Raw genomic sequence first — 21,137 nt, forward strand, 5'->3', positions numbered from 1 at the left:
CTTTTGTGTTCATGATGTTGTCATCAAGGTTTTAGCACAGCTCAGGGAATAATTTGGTGTTCAATTTCCGTGTAGCTGTTTTGAAGGCCGTGAGATTATCATTTTTACAATACTATTTGTTCCTGTGTGCAAAAACTGTGATACCTCTTTGCCCTTGTATCGCAACCTGATCATTTCCTATATAACATTATGCGATGCTATACTGGATAAATGATTCCCTGCTGTAGCTTATCTGAAGATGAACATGATTTCGAAGAAGGAAAACAATGACAGCATTGTGCCAGTGAGTCAGAGGATGTTATGACAATTTGAATATAATCTACAGTATAATGCTGCTCAGAGCTTTTTGGTTTCCCAAAAGAGAAAGTATGGAGTAACTCTTACTGACCTTGAAGAGGACGCAGATTGCAAAGTTGGCAAGGTCTTTAACGCGGATCGCAAATTTGGTAGTTACTATTACAGTTAGATTCGTCCAACAGGGCAGCATACAGTTGTACTCAAAGCCGGAGCTAAAGTGAATTAATTAGATCGCACATCAAGAGTCGATGAACGCTAAGTTCATCAATACCGCCCTCATTACCTTTTGGGAAACATTTCATACTGTAGTTTTGATTTGTTTGCGTGACCAGTGACGGCAAAGCCACACTGTGTTAGCTGATAAAACTGTCATACAAACAAACTTTTGAAAAAACTCAGAGGCCAAGCTTTGATTTTCTCATTCACATAGTGTAGCTGGAAATGTTATATTGCTTTTGGAAATGTTGAGCTTAAGAAAAGACCATTGGGAGGTTGAGTTAAAAGAGAAATTGTGCACAATAGTCAAATTTTCAGTGCAAGAATTAATCACTTTCATATTGTTGTGTTTTATTCCTTTCTTTGTTGGTTTGTTGTTGTTTTATTCCTCTTTTTCTTTATTCATTTTTCTTGCAAAACATTGAATTTAAGGTTGTTACTGATACTTCCTAGTTGAACATAACTGATGGTGTCTCTTTGTGTTTTGGTTTGTATTTAGCCGTTGGCGCAGAGACCAGGAAGAAAGAGAAACTACAAGGACATGGTCGAAACAGATGAGGAATCAGAGGTGAGAACATGTTACTTCATGTGAGAACAGGGGGGATCAAAATAATATATGGAAGGGTTGTGTTGGGAGTGCTAAACACGCTTTACAGAGTGACAGGTGGCACGTGGCTCATAACATTACCAGCTCTCACTGCTCAAGCTGATCACCTAGAGTTTAAAATCGTATCTTTACCATGCATTCGTTCATTTTGATTTGGGGAATTTTATCTCTGCACTGCTCATTCTTCATATTGTTCATTATTTCTCCTATCACTCTTCCATCGTTAATTTTGCGGCCCATTGATTAGTTATCTTTAATTTTCCTACCGTTTATTGTCATGCATCTTTAGGAAGAGGAAGAAGATGAGGAAGAATCAGAGAACGAAGACTCTGATGATTACGGCAGTGAGGAGGGAGACGGCAGCGGATGCTGTGTTTGTGGAATGGGAGACGAGACGATCACATGTACTCAGTGTGACTCAGCATATCACAAAGACTGCCATGAACCTCCCATGAGAAACTTTCCTAGGTATGTTACATTTACAGCGGCATTCTATGATATTAACTTGTGTCAAAATTGTGAGAAAAAATCATGACTATAACGGGCCTAATATTGGGCTATGAGTTACGAGGTTGTAACGTTCCATCTTTTCTATGGCATGTGTAATATTTACAATTAAACACCTGAGTAATACATAAATTCTTTATTTATATGAACAAATATACATCTTTTGCCGTGACCCTTCTCACAGCCCAAGGTGATTGTGAATCGAAGCATTTAATCTAAAATACAACCAGCAAGTTCAAGGCATACCAAGTTCTTCCAAGTATCATTGGTAGCATATTTGCTTTCTGAGACACGTAGTCGCTTTTCTGTTAAAATGTAGGGCATTAGTTGTGTCAAGCTATGATATCTTGTTCCAGTCAGATCTCTGTTTAAATGCTCTGTGTGTGTGTGTGTCTTAATGTGTCTCATGATGATTTTATTCATAAATTCTTTTTACCTTTCTTCCAAAAAAGGGGGAAATGGACATGCCACAGCTGTCTCCATGGTCGATCCAAGCGAAAGGGGAAGAATGCTAAGTCCAAGAAAAGAGGCCAGAGCAGGAGATAAAACACATCAATTTTAGGTCTAAAACAGTTACTTTTTTTGTTATTTTTTTATGACCATTATTTTATTCCACATTGTGTTTTGTCCTTTTAGAGAATTGTATCCATTTTTTGTGTCTCTTTCTTTTCTTTTAATTCATTCTGTATAATAAATTATATGAAAAATTTGAGTCATATGTGGATGGTAGATCTCACAGAAAAAGAAACCAGACCTAAAGCACTTTGCAAAGTATCACAATACTGTATATTTGTATATTACCGTATGACTTTTAGAGTGAACCCGATCCTGTTCTAAATATGATTACTCCCTTTAGTTTCAATTTAAATTAAATTATTGCAATTCAGATATTTTGAATACCAGTCGTAGTTTTTTCTCCATTTTGTCTAATCCATCATTATAAGAATGGTGTTTACAGCCTAACACAGTGAAGCTAGGAAAAAATGTCAGCCTATACCGTGTAAAGGGTATCTGAATGCTTACCAGATTAAATGTTAATCCTAAGGGGTTTTTAAGCAGAGATGTTAAACGGAGCAGAAATTGCGTAAGCAAGAAGTTATAAGGGGGAGAATATGCACTAATTTCAGTAACAAAGTCTAGTCAAGGGCTAAGGACGAGATTGAACCAATGTGAAATATTGTACCTAATCTTTGGGCCACAATATTAAGATAATACTTGTATGTGTCAAAAGGAAAGATCAAAACATTCCAAAACCATGTTGTCCACCTGATAGATCAAAGAAACCTATCACAGGTAGGTTGTAAACAAATTCTTAATGACAGAGATGAGTGCAAACTCTAACAGGGAATTGTAATACATGGGTCTCTGATTCTAAAAACAAAATTTACAGTCACTCCCCCAACAAAATTATTGGGGGAGGGGTTCTGGAAATGCCTTATTTGATATTCCTTACATTCTAAACTCACAAGACACAATACTTCAAGCTAACAACATGAATCAAGTCGACATGTTGCACTAAAGTCAGGCATGTTCAGTTTTTGCTTGATACCTATGATCAAAAATTCTACAGGATAAAAATATTCAACATGAAAATCAGAAGATAATTGTTGTATTGCTAGCAAACCTATTTCCGGTTGGGTGTTGAGTGCCACCAATTTTTTGGGGATAATGTTTTATTTTTTTTTTTTTGTCCCTAGATCCACCAGGCTACCGTAGCTTAGGAACTTACAGAAACCAATAAAAACTTAATATATATCAGAGGACAAGATCATGAAAATACAAAAATTAAATACTGTGAGATACTGCAAAGTCTGGAATGATGAATGAATGGAACATTGTTTTGAATACTCAAGAGTGCTTTTGATTCATGTTTGTCTTTTATTTTATTCAACTCTCTTAATGATAAAAGAAAAATGGTAACAAGGAAAAATAATACACAGGATTGATTTATGCAAATAATTTTGAGGTTCCTAATAAGTTGTATTTCTTGTAAATTCTTTATGAGTTTCTCATTCGGTAACACAGGTACAAAACTAACAGGATTGGTATTGTGTATCAATCTCACACAGTCAGTACTGTGCTGCACCTCTGTGGAAATCGACTTTTGATGACAGGATGATTTTGGGCAGAAACTTAATTTGGATAAGTTGTAGCCAGCTAAAAAAGCAAAAATGCTAAAAAAAATATCACTTTTGAAAATTGTAAACAGCTGAGGTTAACTAATTAAAATGACTGGACTACACAGTCTAATAAACAGACCATTATTAGGTCAGTTCCTTAATACATGCAATAACAATTCAATGGAAATTAAGAGGATTTGGTGGCCTCTTAAGACATGTTTTGTGACGTGTTTGACATTTTTTTTCGGGACAAAAGGTGTTTGAATGTCATCCAGGGGTGTGCTGATGTTTACATGAAGTTGAAGAACATGTGTTAGTGGAGTTATGAGAATTCATAAAACAAAGGCTTAACAGTAAGACTTGCACCAACATCATTATCTAGTTAGCCTTAAGGATGTACTCTAGAGATTTAGCATATTTTTAATGGGAAATATCTTGGAAAACCGAAATAGGCTATAGAAACAGGACTAGCACTCAAATGTTCTTTGTTGTCTTAGATAAAAATATATCAAAACTAAAATTCTCCTGAAGTCATCTTTTGTAAACAAGACACCCAGGAAGGATGCTTCATGTATGATATATTTTGTTTATCAGTTAACAAAGAAAGAAATGAATTGCTTTCTTTTTTCTGTTTTCCTATAGAACTGTTCTTAGCAAGTTTAGGCTACTGGCATTGACAGAAGCTCAAATTAGCATAAGTTAGTCATTGTCTCTGTGTTATGAAAACTATGGTGCAATAACTTTAATTAAAGTCCATGACATAACAACTTGGGAGCACATGCATTTTTTTTCTCAAGTAAATGACTATGATTTGTAATCTTAAACATTTTGACACTGAGTAACATTTTTGCCATTAAAGCTATACCCTGCTATCGAAGGTATCCAGCTTGATTCACTCACAGTTATTATCATTATTTTTTCTGTGGTGGTGCTTCTTTGAGTCTGTCTGTTCGGCTCGATGGCAACTAAAACTGATGGTATTTATCTGAACCATGACACTGTCATATACAGGGACATGATGGTCGAGCCTGCCTATAGAAAAACAGTCTTCAAGTTCACTCGAGCATAAAATATTTGGTATGTGATAGCACAAACTACCCCAAGTTCTGCCATTAGGATTCATCCTTGAGCACACCTAATTAATTGACCAGCCACCATATGATTGTTAACACAAGTGCTCTAATGGCCAGCACTACTTTCTTGTGTGTGACGACAAGGCTTGACCACTGAAATAGCACACTGTGTGTTTAGTCTTTTTAGCCAATGAATTGGTGGCACACCATGAAGGTTTTGAGTTGGAGATTTTCTATTCTTCACCTCACTGAAGACGTTAGTATTACACTGTCCTTCGAGTCCTTTGAGAGTTATTATTGTCAACACATGTAAACGTAGGGTCTGTAATTTGGCACTGTGGTATGGAAGTAAACTAAATGTGTTAACGTAGGGTCTTTAAATTTGGCACCGTGGTTTGGAAGTAAATAAATATGCACTTTGCATCTGATTTGTGGCAGTCTCTGGTTAACAACCCGGAACATTCAAAGACAAGTTAAGCACTGTCCCATTGCTTAGAAGTGGGGGGGGGGGGTGAGAAACTTTATAGAGGACGCAGAATGTGGGTAATAAAAGTCTAAATTGTTCGAAATCTGTCTATTTCTGATTGTTGCTGGTAACACCGGGTGCTACCCAATGCACACAGCTATTCTGATTGGTGTAGGTACATTTAATACTGGTTACAACCCATTTAGATTGATGAACTTTAAGATTCTATTTGCATATCTTACCTAACTTGAGGTCAGAAGGGTTTGTGTTAGAATCATAGAAGTATCAATCTCAGATACTTCATTTGTACGATCAAATGTAACATACAGCCTTAAAGTGATAACAAATATCTTAGATTTAAAAGAAAAAACAGAGCTTGTGAAAAAAAAAGCATTTTGATCCATTTCCCAGCTTCATCTCTTGATCTGTTGTTCAGATAGAAAATCTTATAGTTTGGTAATTCCTTTTTGTTTGTGATGTGTGCATTGTGCAATAATTTGTGATGTCATTTGTAGACTTAACCAGCAGATCTGGTTATATTTTGTTTTTCTTGTACTAAGGGTGAATTGGTTGTATAACCTTGGAAAAATAATTCACCTGTGTGATAGGATGCTATTTTATATTGGTGAGATGCGATCAAGTAACTCCATCAAATTGAAGAATGGTTTCAGTGGTATAGAGTTCCAACTTGTACCTTTTGTAAAAACCAAAAAACAGTAATAATAATAATAGTTAAACAAAGTGATAATAATACCAAAAAAAAGAAGCAGTGAAAAGAAATTGATGTTTTGTCCATTAATGACATCACAAATTGTTTATGACATCACAAATTGTTTCGCAAGCTCCATATCCAAGTAGACAATTATAAACTTAAAACGTAGGTAATATTTATTTCAGAAAAATAGCAAGCTAGCTATGAGAATGGGAGGTGGACCACAGTGTTTTATTTTACCTGTTCTGTCATTTCTTCTTTGCCTTCTCTGTTTTTAAATCTTAATCTTTGTTATCTCTTTAAGGTTAATAAGTTTATTTCTCTCACTATCATGTGTGCAGGAAATATTTAGTGGTGTAGTTAGTGTGTCTGTGATATCGCCTCCACATGTGTCGAACAATTTTTAAATAAAAGCAAAGCATCAAATGAAACACTCATTACGTTCTTTTGTGGTTTCTGTCTTTTACTGTGTTTACTCCTCATCATGTAGTTTAATACTGGATCCCTATCAAAGACCGAATTATTTTTAAAATATTGATTTTCACATATCGCAATTTTGTTAGAACTTCCCCATTCTACTTGTCAGAACTTCTGCAACTATTTCACGCAAATCGTAGTTTCATTAGATCACACAATAAATTACTTCTGTGTGAAAATCGCTCAAATCGACCACGGGGCAAAAGAGCTTTTGCTGCTGCTGCCCCTTCTCTGTGGAACAGCCTTCCAGAACATGTAAAACACAGTCCATCTCTAGCTTCTTTTAAATGCTCTGTCAAGACTCATCTGATGGAAACTTTAATTAATTGTTCATTGTTGCCCATTTTTGATTGCATTTTTGTCTAGTACTATGTTTACTGGTTTGCTGTCGCACTGTTTGTGTCACTGCGCCATGAGCGTCTTTTTGACGGATACCGGCGCATTTTAAATGTCCATTATTATTATTATTATTATTATATGTGATAGTTTAGTTTAGTAGAAAAAAAGGATCAGGAGGGACACTGAAGTCCCCATCAAGGGCCCTATATAGAGAGAGGAAAAAAACTGAAGACACAAACACTCAGACCCGATTACAATGCTTAAAGTGCTTGTCCAAAGCATTCTTAAACCCATTGACACTACTTGCAAGTACAACTTTCTCAGGCAAACCATTCCACTCATTCACAACCCTATTAGAAAAAAAGTTATGCCGAATATTAATCCTACTATGCGACTTTTGGAGTTTAAGACAATGACCTCTAGTACGACTACTGTTAGCAAACAAGAAAAAGTCGGTAAAGGATAAATTGTCAAAACCATACACAATCTTGAAAACCTGGATCAAGTCCCCACGTAACCTCCTAAGCTCCAGTGTGGTGAGATTTAACAGTTGTAACCGCCTATAATAAGGAACCCTCTTTAAGGAACTAATCATCCTAGTAGCCCTCCTCTGCACCTTTTCAAGTACTTCCTTATCCTTAGCAAAGTAAGGGTTCCAAGCCTGCACAGCATACTCCAGATGAGGCCTAACCAACTGCTTATAAAGCCTAACTACGATGTCCTCTTTCAGAAAACTGAAGTTCCTCTTGATCATACCTAAAACCCTATTACCTCTTTTAGCAGCTTCAAGACAATGTTTAGAAGGTTGCAGAGATGAGTCAATGTAGATACCTAGGTCTCTTTCAACAGAGACTTCCTGTAACTCCGCACCATTAAGATTGTATGTAAACTTTTGGTTTCTACTACCAATGTGCATTACCTTACATTTAACAATATTAAAAAGCATTTGCCACCCCTGAGACCAGGAAAAAATCTTATCCAAATCCGCTTGAAATTTCTCAGAATCGCTTTTGGAAGAGACCTCAGAATACAATTTGGTGTCATCAGCAAACTTCTTAGCTTTACACAAAATATCTCCGTCGATGTCATTTATATAGGCAACAAACAACAAGGGACCCAATACAGACCCTTGTGGAACCCCACTAGTAACGTTCTGCCAAGAAGAAGCACAGCCTTTAATTACCACCCTCTGTTCCCTATTACCAAGCCAATTCCCGATCCAATGATGATGATTTAGAGTTTCCATCTGAATATGTTTCACTCCTTTGAAAGGCAGGAAGAGGGCACAGACCCATGGCCAAAGGTGTATGCTCACAACGTTCTACCATTTGTGGTGGCATACTTCATATAATCTTCAATCTAACAAGTGTTCCTCTTCAGTAAAAGTGCGGCAGGAAAAAAAATCTGGGAACATCTTTTTGATATGTTATCAAGCAAAATAAAATTTTGTTTAGTGGATTAGATGTTGAAGAGCATGATTGGAAGTAGATGTGTAATAAATTGTGCAAATGAGGCATGCATTTGTAGACCCCTTTAGGCCTCCCAGGAACAGCGTGCGAAAATTGTTTGCTACTGAGTCAAGAGGTTTGTTTACAAGCGACGAAAACTTCGGGCTCGCATAGCACAAAAACAAAAACCTACACGGTCATGATACGGAAAATTGATGGCGCCATGAAAGGCAAACTAGTCAGCTATCCAGAGATTGGTAGCGTTATAAGCGAGTGAGAACTTATATCTAGACCACATTTTCCTTTGACGATTTAGTGTGTAAGTCAATGAGGCAATTACATGGAGAATACTACCTTGTGCTACCACGATGTGTACAAATGCTTCACAAGTTACAGAAGACTAATATCGTGTACCTCCATAAATTGTTGGGCCCCTCCCCCAACTCAGAATTCCCGTGCCAGCTAGGCTACAGGCCTTGGTGGTTGGTGGAAGGACCAACATTGATGTAAATATTTCTATGTTGATGAATCAAGGATTCTCGTACCGAAGGCAATTAAACAAATTATCACTGTGCACGTATGACATCCCACTTAGTGTTTCTTTTTGTTTTGCTTCAAGCTCCCTTTGGTAGCCACATAGGTTCAAACAGAATGTGTCAACTTGACATTTGAAAATGCGCCCTCCTGCCAAAACAGTTTACCTGCCTCGGGCATTTCAATAGACTCTCGCACAGACTCGCAATATAGATCGGAGGGGGGGGGGGGCGGGGGTTTGAGATGATGAAGAGACTTTTCCATGCTTGTTCCCTTTGCTAGGCCTGGCGAATTGATTACGTAACACACGGGCTAATGTTCCAGACTAATAACCTTGAAAGGTGCAGAAGTGGCCTGTGGCGAAAAATGAACGGCAGTCTGTTTTACCTCCATGGTCTTACCAGGGAGCTGCTACTCTAGAGTAGCAGCTCCCTGGTAAGACCATGGAGGTAAAGTACCAGCTGGTCTTTTCATGGAGGTTAACCTCCATGGTCTTACTAAGGGCGGATTTTCGAATGAAATGTCTCGAAAATGATACATGAATTACCACAGCAATTTTCACCAGGTGAACTTGAAAACGTTTCTCTCATCAGTCAAAAATTTCACCTGAACTATCCTTTTATAAAGGAGGGGCCAAGTTGTGACTCATATGCCATGGCCAAAATATTAGAGTTATGTCCCTATATGGCGTCAAAAGTACACTATCATACTCAGGCCAGGGAAGTATATTTCGGTACCCTGCACATTCATACACATATAAACTCCATCGGTGTGTTTTACTGTTAGGAAGATTGAATACACGTTCACTCCATGCTTTTGTAATGCTGAGTAAACCCAAAAACTCACCGTAATGTGCATTTGGTAAGGATTATTGCAGCCCAACATTTGTGATGATTCGAGCGCTGCGCGAGGGAACAATTTATGTTTACAGATGACGTCACTGCATTGGCTTGCCACGTGCGTCTTTTGGAATCTCGTTCCAATGCAGTGCGTGTGCATATCAGTCTCCTCAACACGCTAACCAAGCTATACTATGTTTTCACTGTATAACTTGTACAGGAGAGATTCAGCCTTCACAAAATCACAGTACAGTAGTAGCACTATACTACGTAGGCAGCGCAGAGACTAAGACACATCATATTAGCACTTCTGACCAACTGGCTCAATAAAATGGACGTCGATTCACAAGAGAAGATTTCAGACGAAAAAGGTTATTGTCTGCGAACGTGTGGCTTCTTGATAACATAACTTTCGTACGAATTTAGCCTAGGCCTTGGGCTGCAACGTTCACGGCATGCCTAAGTTTGCACAGTGCCATAAGTTGTATGTAGCCTAGGCTACTATGTAATAATGCCCATTTACTGTTTACTCCTGGGCATAGGTCTAGGCTAGCCTGCTTCCTAAGGTCTCAAATATATTCCTCTGTCAATAACAATCTAGGCCTAGATAGTTAAGAGTTTGTAGGGTTATGCGCAATTAACTGGGTATGTATCGTTTTGTAACATTTTTAGAGTCCAGGCCTACCCTAGACTAAAATGGAAAATGCTATGGTGTAGAACATGTGTTCAATTTCATGCTTCACAATGTTGTCATGGTGTAATCCATCAAGTTCCAGAATATTTGGAGCTCCTGCTAGTATTCACATTAAAGGAGTAACGAAGGCAGGGGCATAGCCAATTTATATTATTCAGTAACCTCAAAACTCTCTAATATTCGATTTTTAAGTGAATCGATCCCTGTTTGACTGAATACTCTCGCTGTGAAAATTGGCTCCTAAGCCCTCACCACAGTACGCTGTCATTGATTATGTTATTGGCTTTAAAATGTCATATTGATGATGTCAGAGAGGAACAACTCTCGTAACAAAGTCATTTTCGGTGTAGTAGACTCCCTTTGGAAAATATTCAGCTGTTGTTGCTAGGGCTAGAGCTTTAGAAGGCCTTGCAATTTCCTATAAGCCCAACGTAGTTCAAAATATAAACGTGGCACCTGAAGGTTGTACTTTACAAAAAATCAGTAGTTCTCTTTTCTTAAAATTTTGGTTCAAATGGCCTAGGCTACACTAAACAAGCACACTGAAGCTAGGCCTAGAGTACGCTAAGGTAACAGTAACAATGTAGGCTGACTGTAATGTTAAGCATACAGCATGCCTTGCCAGACTTAGGCTTACATAGTGTCCACTTCAAATGGAATATTCCTTGCATGGCCATGGATGTCATTCATCACTGAGGTAGCTCTTAGTACCGCTGCATTTTGGCAAAGGGTTTCAAATTCTGTATTGACTGTTAAACAGCCATCTGGGATGTAAGGAGCTTCGCAAAATTATCCACTTCGTGGCAACAACCACACTCTACCTCCCGATGCAATATCGCACAGTTGAGTTGCCACACAATCCTCTTCTTCCCCTATTTACTCTTACGTTTCCCTTGCCTGTAATTCCTCTGCTGTTAATATCGGATCAAAATCATAGGGCTGCGGCCCTGCCATTGAACCTTCTTTGATTTCTTTCATTTTGTTTGAGAAATTCTAATGAAATTGTTGTTTACTGACTGTGCTTCAGTACAGCATTTTTACGGAGAAAGCGCTACTGCTCGATTGAGTTGTTCCTCCCTGACTTCATCAAGATGGAATTTCAGGCTTATTGCATAATCAATGGCAGCTTACTGTATACTGTGGCGAGGCCTTGGGAGCCAATTTTCAAAGCGAGTCTATTCAGTCATACAGGAAGCGGTTAACATAAAATTGAATATTAGAGACTTTGAAGGTTACTGAATAATATAATCTCTGCCTTCGTTATTTCAGTTAATTAAACTAATGTTAAGTGTACCTCCATTATCTGTAGTACTGTAGCACCTTATTGTACTGACATTTTGTAAGCCATTGACAGAACATGAACTAACCAAGGTTATTCTCATGATGCTTTTTAACTGCACAAGAAAAACATATAGTGCTTTTTGTACCAGATCCTGGAACTAAGTTGCGGTATGAATGGGGGTAAAAAAGTGACATAACATACCGACTAAAACAGCAGAAAATGTCTGAGAAGAAAAGAAAGAAAAATTAATGTTCTTTTTGTGGTAAAACATCTGTGGCATCCAGTCACTCACGCTCAAACATCGTTCTCCATTTGATGTTGATTGCGGGAAAAACATTTCTAAGTTATGAAATCTAATCATAACATAAATGTTCCATGGCATCAGAAAACCTGTGTCAGTGGCCTGAAGTACTATCTGGTGCTTACTGCACATAAGTCTAGTTGTTTTATTGTTACCAATGACAGGTTTCCCTATATTTTATCGAAAAATACCAAAATTAAATATATAAATATATCAAGTCGCATACATGATCCTTTATTTGAAACAAATGCCTATCCCTCGTATCAATCATGTGAAGGTCTGGACACAGTGTGAAACCCCCATGGTGGCGATTTTTCAATTTTTTCCCTCTAGAACAGGGGTGGGCACCCTTTTTCAATAAATGGGCCAGATATAAGAGGTGAAAAATTGACTGGGCCGCACCTAACCAACGACCTGCTGTTGATTTCAAATATTTGATTCCGCAGGTTGCCCACCCCTGCTCTAAAATGTACAAATCATAACCAGCACAATGCTGCAAAGGTCTGGTGACAGTACTTCTCACTCCACTCTCTCATCCCTTCCCCCCCCCCCCCCCCCACTCAAAATGTATATTTGTGGATACAGATATTACTTTCTTGCATTTCTTATTTCCAGCTGTGATTGAGAATGGTGAAGGAGAAGAGGAGGCCAAGCCCACGGACATCACCAAGGCTGGCATCCGTCAGAAGATCTGGGACCACATAGAGGAAAACGACCTGGCAGATTTCCCTCGTCCTGTCCACAACAGAATACCGAATTTTAAGGTACGATTTAAATAAGTCTGTTCATCCTATGGAGAATGGGTCGTACTCTTGCATTCTAGCTTGACTGACTAGTGTTTTTTGAGAAGGGGGAAACAAAAAATGAGCAAATTTGCTTTCCCTAATCTGTAGCGAATTATCTGTAAAATGAGCTTTGTCAGTTCCAAGTAACATGCACGGTCATACAGGAAGATGTGCATGAAAGGATGTGAAAAAAACTGTGCCAAAATTCCATAGAGCTGTAAAACCCTGTTTTTTTTAGAGTTGTCTTTGAGCATTTCTCAAAGGCATTAATCCCACCAAAATCAAAGTGCACATTTACTTTTATTAACAGACTTGCTTTAGGCACATGTGCATAAAGGATGTGAAAAAACTGTGCCAAAATTCCATAGAGCTGTAAAACCCTGTTTTGTTTAGAGCTGTCTTTGAGCCCTTCTCAAAGGCATTTGACACCAAAATCAAAGTACATTTATTTTAGTTTACAGACTTGCTTTAGGCACAATGTCGAAGTGACCTTCATGTCAAAAGTCAAAAGTGCCACTGAATGCATTTGCATATGGCTGTGTTCATGTGTTTGTTACTACTGTACATCGGCTGGCATGAAAATAAATTTTTGTCTACAGAATCTACAGTAATTGAAGTTAGTAATTCCTTTCCTCACTTTGATATTTGTACTGTACTGTACTGATACCAAAAAATGTCCAGGAGTTATTGCTAAATTTAATCAATAACAATCCTAGACTTTCAAGAGTAAAACTTGCTGTAGATTTGTTATAAACACTGTTGTTTAAATCCAAGAGGAGTGCTGTTTTATGTTATAGAATTCCTCAAATAAATTTACTCATATAGTCAGTTAAACTTTTAAGCTAAAGTGTAGCTGAGTTGATTGCTAGGACTATGTGACCATTTCAGTTTCACTATTGGTTACCTCACACTATCAGGTATCAATGAACAGTACCTTACAAACGCTATAAGGAATTTCCCTAGGAATTCCCCTATAACAAATTTTCCCTTGGAATTTCCCCCTTCATCCCAAACTGCTGCAATATGCTGACCAAGCTTTTGTGACCGTTTCAGGATGAGTCCAATACATCTGCGCTGTGTATACTGCGTTCAAGGAGAAAATCGTACTTTGATGTTAAGAATTTTGTTGAACAACTCCTGTAATCAAATATGTTACAGAGCATTCAGCTTTTTACATATGTTTGTTTACACATGATGGAAAATGTCGAAAGACCGCTGTTTTTCTGACAAAAAAATAAATAAAATGTCAATTTTATACCCTCCATAGGATTCCAATGCTGCTGCAGAGAAGTTAAGCGATCTGGATCAGTTCAAGGATGCCAAGACGATCAAAGTAAATCCGGACAAACCGCAGGAACAAGCAAGGTTCTTAACCTTAGAAGTAAGCACCCCTTTCTTAACATGGCTACTACTTAGTAATATATTCTTCTGATCGAATATCCCCAAGTGGCCAAATTTATATCGCAGAAAATTGCATAAGTACAGTATGTCTAGCTCTTCCTGACAGTTACCTTGATTGAAATTTGTTAAGTGGCTTGGATGTTGAAGAGCATGATCATAATGGTGCCTTTGCATCATGTTGCCCAATAAGGTAGGACACCCACTTTAAGAATTTGGACACCCATATCTGCCTCAATCCCTGGCCCGTCTCGCCCGTTTCCCAACCATCCTCCACCACTCACTTTTCCATCATCATTCATAAATCTGTGATCTTTCTCCTCTTACAGGCTGGTAAGACACTGCTTGTACCAACGCCTAGAATGAGGAGAGGATTGTTTAACAGGGTTGTCCTGCCTCCTGGAGCTGACAAAACAACCATGAGAGAATGCTGCAGTTTTCAGGTCTGTGGGAAAATCTATGAAGCTTACCTCTGTCTCATATCTGTGATTCAGAAATTTGTGTTTGTGTGTGCAAATATTAAAAGTAGGTAAATTGTTCCTACTGCTAGGCAATCTTGTACACAGCTGTAAGCCTACAGGGTGTAGCAATTCGTTTGAAGAATTGCCATGTCGACGAGGCTCGCCAATGTTTCAACAGAAGGCGCTCTCAGAGTGCTAATGATCTACGAAAGATCTCTGAATTGAAATAATACAACTGCGTTAAAGCAAAGTTGGGAAAACGTCTTTTATGAAGTTGCATATGGCATGGTGTGTGATGGACTAGGTCATGGTTCCACTTGTGCCGTGTCACAAAGAACATGCTTTGGAAAAATGCAGGTTATGGTACTTAAAACAGTCAGCCTTGAATCTTATGTTCATCAAAAGATACCTTCATTAAAAATTTAAAAGCGAAATTGTACATGCTACAAGTGATTACATCATGGTACCGTTGTGGTCTACAGCTTACGGAACTTGATAGGATAGATATATGTGACAGCGCCCACAGGTTTTTGGCGTGACTAAGCAATAAGAATCTGAATATGGATGACAAAGGGATTGATAATACATGCAGGAATATATACTTCAGTGTTCACGTGTTGGATTGCAGTTTTCAATGTAGGAATATCATTACTCAGGAAGTACTGCAAATTCTTTACATGATCTTTGCATTGGTGAAGCAGTCTGCAGTCTGTTTACAGGCAAATTAATTTCCATGCTTGATTGCTGGACTTAGTTGCCTTTTGTGTTGCTTCAATTTGTGTTTAGCAAGTCATCAACAGATACCTTAAAGTAAGACATAGAATTTGGAAGTTTGAGAATAAAATATGAGGGAACATCACCAGCATACAGGTGGGAATGAATAACTCATTGATTACTGCTCAGGACTATAAACTTTCTAGGAAGAAGTTTCATAATGGACATTAAGAAATATTGTGCACTCAGACATCACTGTTAGTGAATTTACTGCATACAAATGTATTATGAGGTTCACTGACCAAGTTAAAGCATCCACTGTATTGGCATTGACATGGCTATCACCTCACATGTCTCATTAAATGGGCAACTATACTCACAATATTTGGTTATGCAACGTACCCTTTACTGTACTTATTGTGCCCGTCATGCATTTTGTAACCTCTGCGTGAAGTGGAGAGTTCACTGTCCCCCCCCCCCCCGCCCCATTCAGCTTTCATCTGCCTGTACACACCATGACAGATATTGTGACTCAATAAAACAGATGTCCATTTTCTTAATTTCTTTAACCTTTGTACGAGGTCTTTGAACAGGATTTATATTTTATCATCATCCACAGGGAATAAAGGTGAACAGTGCCTCTGTTGGTATCGCTGAGGAATATTCTGTAGACCTGGTCATAATCGGCTCTGTTGCTGTCTCAGAATCAGGTGAGTGAATTGAAATTTTCTCGTGTAGAAAGATAGATAGCTATAGCCCCAAACTGCAGCTTCCCTGCCAGCCCAGATGTGACAAGTCACTCCATCGTAAGGTCACGTAGAGTCTTCACCAAGTAACATTTTCTGATTCAAGTGACGTCGTTGAATAAAGTCATCACAATGTCAAGCCTAGAATTTCACAGTTATGCCTCTGCCTAAAGAAAGCAAGTGCTGAATAAATCTACTGGCTATATACCAAGGGTCGGACTGACATATATTCATCACTTACAGCACGCATAAATAACTGTATTGGATCAGCCACATGATATTTGCTGATAATAAGCAGTGATGATACAGGGCTTATGTTAGGTACAGAAACCATGCTGAGTATGTTTCACTGACAAGTGTTACCCTGCCTTACCATGTGTTTACGTTCTTAACGTCTATTGGCATCAAACGACACTGCGTTTGTGTCTGATGGCAAACAGTGAAATAGACTGTCATTTTGTCAGTAACCGGAATTACAAAGCTTGGTTGTGGGCAAAAAAAGTTAAAAGATAAATTGTTTTTGAGTCGTTTCACATTTGAAATGTATCAATGACCTGAGTTTTGATTCATAAGAACACTGTCAGTTGGTATCTGTTCAACTTTTTGTTAAAGAATCATTTTTTTTCTCCAAGTACATTGAAAAAATGAGGATACACTATCCCTTGTTCTGCCTGGGTCCCCTGATAAACCTCTGTGTTGGGTCTTGTTTACCCCAGGCCCCTCCTCTCGCCAGGCCTGCACGGAAATTATCCCTGAAGCTGAAAAATCTTCCAAGCTACGCTTTGAAATGAAACCTTGTCCCAGAATAAATTTTAAAATATTTGCTGTTAATATGTTTGCAAATTGATTTGAACCTTCAAGCATCTTGTATATCATATAAATAGAGGAAACGACTTGATGCTTCTATAGCAATTATTCTGTCATCCACCCTGCCAGGGGGGTCCATACTCAAACCTGATATTTCTTTCAAATTGAGCTTTTTAAATACATCATATATATTTATCTCTGTAGGTCTGAGAATTGGGAAAGGAGAGGGTTTCGCTGACCTGGAGTTTGCGATCATGTCCGCGGCCGGCGCCGTCAATGACGATACGGTGGTCGTCACGACGGTCCACGACTGCCAGGTGACCGAGATTCCCGAGAGTCTCATCCAACCCCACGACCTGACGGTGGATTACATTTTGACTCCTACCAGGGTGATCAAGTGCTCTGGCGACATCAGGCAGCGTCCCAAGGGCATCATTTGGAGCATGCTGACCGAGGAAAAGTTTCGCTCTATTCCGATCCTGAAGGAGCTCAGAGAGAAGGACAAGGAAGCCGGGATAGACACCCAGCTGAAGCCATCCGAGGAGTCGGACACCCCGAGAAAGAACAGAAGACAGAGGAACCGAGATGGGAACAGAGAAAACAGACCGAGGAGACAGCGGATCACCAGGGCGGCGAGGAGGGACGGGGATGACGACAATGAGGAACCAGAAGAACAAGAAGAGGAGGAGATGGAGAAGAAGAAGGATGAAAACAGACGTTCCCGTAACTCCAAGAGAAGAGGTCCTCCAGAGTGCCCACCGGGCTGTCGGATCTTCGTGGGTGGCGTCACGCGCAGGACGAGAGTCTCGGAGTTCAAGATGGCGATCAGAGCCAAGGGAGTCTACCCGAGGAGAGTCATCTGGAGAGGAGCGCGAGGTTTCTGCTTCTTGGAATTCGACGTGCCCGACAAGATCGCCGAAGACGTGGAGCTGCTGGGAGAGATCATTTTCAACAACGTGAAGCTGAGACCGCAGGTCGCCATCGACAGAGGGTTAGAGGGCGACAGAGAGGGCGACAGAGAGGGCGACAGAGAGGGGGACAGAGAGGGCAACAGAGGGTTCGAAGGCGACAGAGAGTTGAAGGGGGACGGCGGGAAAGTAAACGGGGAAGTGAATGAGGAAATCTCAGAAGACAAGACAGAGGAACAGAAAGTGATAACTAGTGAAGACTAGTATCACATTGTAGGCAGAGGTATGGTTTCCTACGGATGAAAGCAATATGAAATACTTAAACAAACAAAAAGAGAGATGTGTCTAAAGAAGCTTAACATAGAAATTTAGAGTTGAAATTACATATAGAACCAAGAGTCTTTTCATGGGCATCGAAACATTGTAGATTATTTCTATTAGCAAAACTGTTCTTTTTTTTTTCTTTTTTTTTTTTATAGTTTTCACGAAAAAAATTCAAGTCTACCAATGTTCTTGCCAATATGGAGCATTTTTTTCCATGCTTTATTTTGGTGGTGGGGGAGAAGAAATGTAACCTTTGACCTAGTTTTCAGAAGTATCTGTCGTAATGTTGGAAACCAATAATTGTCCAGCATGCTGACCTTTGCCTTCTGAAACATGGTAAAGGATTGATTTACTAGTTTTTTTTTTTTTTACCCTGTCCAATGGAAGAAGAACCTTGTAATGAATAATACAAGTGAAAGACTAATTTTTTTCGTTGATCTAAATTATTTATAATTTATTTCCCTCTTTTACATTTCTTTTCTCTCCAGTCAAAAGCAGTGGCATTTGTTGTAGAAAAGTGATATACCTGATAACAAAGACACACTGATTATAAATTTATGGGAAAATGATTTTCAGTTCTTTTTTGGCTTTGCCATTTGTGATAGATATGGAAGAGATGACCATCGGCCTGCAACTTTCAAGGGATGTATCTCTCGTTAGAGGAGGAGATAGCAACGGCTTTTATGTTCCCCTTGGCAACTAGAACGATGAACAATAATTGAATATGTCACCAACATATATCACAAGCCACTGTCGTGTAAAATGCGTTGAAATAATTTAATTGGTTTCTCTTCCTGGTTTCTGGCATTTTTGAATCTTGTTTCTTTGATTGTTACAGCCTTGGCTTCAGTTTTAATTCCATTTGGGTTTTTTTTCTGCAGTAGTAAAAGTTGTGGTCGGGGAATGGGATGAAGGAGAATGTGAGGTGTTCAGTGGAATCACACTCTGGTAAAAATGACAGGTCTTTGAGAAGACTAGAAAGTCATTTATTAGTGTTGCTGCAGTTTAATTTAATGAGGGAAAATTACCTTGCAAGTTAATACCCAATTTGATCTTTGAGAAGAAGTACTAAATAATTCCTACCTATTCTCTTTATTTCTGATAGGTTTGGGCAGTGTATTGGTTTAAAGTTTGTATTTAATAATTTTGCTTATTGTTTTTATTTTCCTTGTGGTTGTTCAATTTTTTTTTCTTTTGCTTTTCCTTTCTTTTTTATTACTCAACTTGCTGACCAGATCATTTTTTCTTTTTTTCCTGTGTTTCTTTTACTGCACATCAAACTTGAAAAAAAACTTTTTTTTTTTTTTTTGGAACCCCCCAATGTCAATCCCCACCAAGTGAGTACACACTTCTTGGGCTTTCTGCCTATCTCTGTAGCTGTTAAGCAATCGCAAAACATTATATCAGTTATTCCAATATCAATTAATTCTCCATGGCATACTGACGCTTTGTCACAAAAAGTTAAAAGTGTTTCGATTTAAGCTGATTACGAAAATCTGTACTGATAATCTCGACCATAGCAATTTACAGTTGGCATGAATTCAGTCTTGATAATTCCTTCTTGTAAATTCACATTCTTTTCAATATAAACCTGCTCTCATCTGATGTTTTACTCTATTGATGTCTTGTGGGCATTATGTTTGTCTCTTAATAATATTCTTTATTTGTTATAATTATTATTATTTTTTTTAACAAAAGAGGACACATTTTGTTTATGTACATTATATGCAGTATCAAGGTGCGTTCGTTTGAATAGGTGAAGACAGTAGTGTGACAGGGCTACACAACTTTCTTTGTCTCAGGTTATGAATATGTATGAGGTTAAAACCAGATCATATGAGAAATATTTTTAACACCCCCTGCACTGCCGAGTGAGTTGTGCAGAGGGGGCACTGGGTGGTACTCTATGCAACAATACACTGACCTCAATCATTCTCTGTTGTGTGCGATGCACACGTTCAGGGTTTTTTTCAGCCCTGGCTGGTCTAACTAATGGTGCATGTCATGTGTGGGGTGATGTGTTGATTCGATGTCATCTACAGATCTATTGAAGCCATGGTTTAGTACAAAGTAGTGTATGGGATTGCAGTAACGTGCATGTATACCGTGATGTTGAAAATGACATGCTTGTGTGGTAACACGCTTATTTATGTCACATGTTAGTAATTGCTTGACTAGGTGAACTCTTACAACTATGGTTTGCAGTCACTTGCTGTGCCGATTTTTTTTTTTTTTTTACCAACAAGTATAATGACACGTCTTTTGACACTGTAACCCACACAACCATCATTTGCAGCAATGTGTTTGTGCGGTTTCATTGCAACATCCGTGGTTTTGTACCAGCAAGTGTAATGATACATCTCATATCACTGGCAGCTGCATAAGCATGGTTCACATTTATTTGTTGTGTGGTTTTCATATTAACATCCGTGGTTCTTGCCGGGTAGGGTATGAACGATGGAACCAGCACAACCATACTTTTTTGGGGTTAAATTTACTGTGTGCTTTCATCTACTTGGCACCAATAGTTCTTAGTGCCTAGTGATATGACACTGCGGAACCATTGCAACCATGGTTTATAGTAACTGGTAGTGTGGTTTCATCGTAGTGTCCATGCATGGTTCTCATTGAGAACCATGGTTCTCATTTGTCAGTTGAGTGAGTTGAGTTTATCAGGAATTTCGTGTGACAATTTTCCTGTTACACTTTTGATCGTTATATGTGGAACCTTTGATGGTCTTCTAAGGTCCATGTGACTTTCTTGAACTATTACTCTAGGTAAAAGTTGATGTTTGCCTTTAGAAGCAGGAATCATCACGGAAGACATTTAATTGCATTGTTATATCATTGGTAGACATTTCGCACTTAGAAGTGGAAGAAGATTCAGCCAGTATGTTTAACTATATTTGTGTAGGACTGGTGATAAAAAGAAATGACAAAGAGCAAATGATTATTTATCATTTATTTCTGTCAATAATATGACCCAAGAGAAGGACCCTTAGAAGGAAACTTAGAAGGGGTGAGGGGGGGGGGGGGAAGCAAAATATGCATACATTCTCTTCTGTTGGGATGTGGACGTTGT

General features: G+C 38.6%; 2 protein-coding genes across 3 annotated transcripts in view; both read left to right on the plus strand.

Annotated features, from left to right (window-relative positions):
• The window catches only part of LOC139982074 (tyrosine-protein kinase BAZ1B-like), a 32,332-nt gene extending 26,330 nt beyond the window's left edge, over window positions 1-6,002 (plus strand). For both annotated transcript variants that reach the window (XM_071994595.1, XM_071994594.1), the window contains exons 23-25: window positions 1,013-1,081; window positions 1,410-1,588; window positions 2,080-6,002. In XM_071994595.1, the coding sequence (XP_071850696.1) occupies window positions 1,013-1,081; window positions 1,410-1,588; window positions 2,080-2,173 (342 nt within the window). In that variant the 3' untranslated portion in view covers window positions 2,174-6,002. The remainder of the gene's footprint in view (window positions 1-1,012; window positions 1,082-1,409; window positions 1,589-2,079) is intronic.
• A 3,786-nt stretch (window positions 6,003-9,788) lies between these two features.
• On the plus strand, window positions 9,789-19,739 carry LOC139982600 (methenyltetrahydrofolate synthase domain-containing protein-like). Its single transcript, XM_071995531.1, has 6 exons — window positions 9,789-10,006; window positions 12,528-12,676; window positions 13,965-14,078; window positions 14,425-14,538; window positions 15,890-15,980; window positions 17,028-19,739. Exons 1-6 carry the CDS (start codon window positions 9,967-9,969, stop codon window positions 17,993-17,995), a joined length of 1,476 nt encoding a protein of 491 aa, XP_071851632.1. The 5' UTR covers window positions 9,789-9,966; the 3' UTR covers window positions 17,996-19,739.
• The last annotated feature ends 1,398 nt before the right edge of the window (window positions 19,740-21,137 follow it).

This window comes from Apostichopus japonicus, chromosome 16 (genome assembly GCF_037975245.1).
Source record: "Apostichopus japonicus isolate 1M-3 chromosome 16, ASM3797524v1, whole genome shotgun sequence".
Lineage (NCBI taxonomy): Eukaryota > Metazoa > Echinodermata > Holothuroidea > Aspidochirotida > Stichopodidae > Apostichopus > Apostichopus japonicus.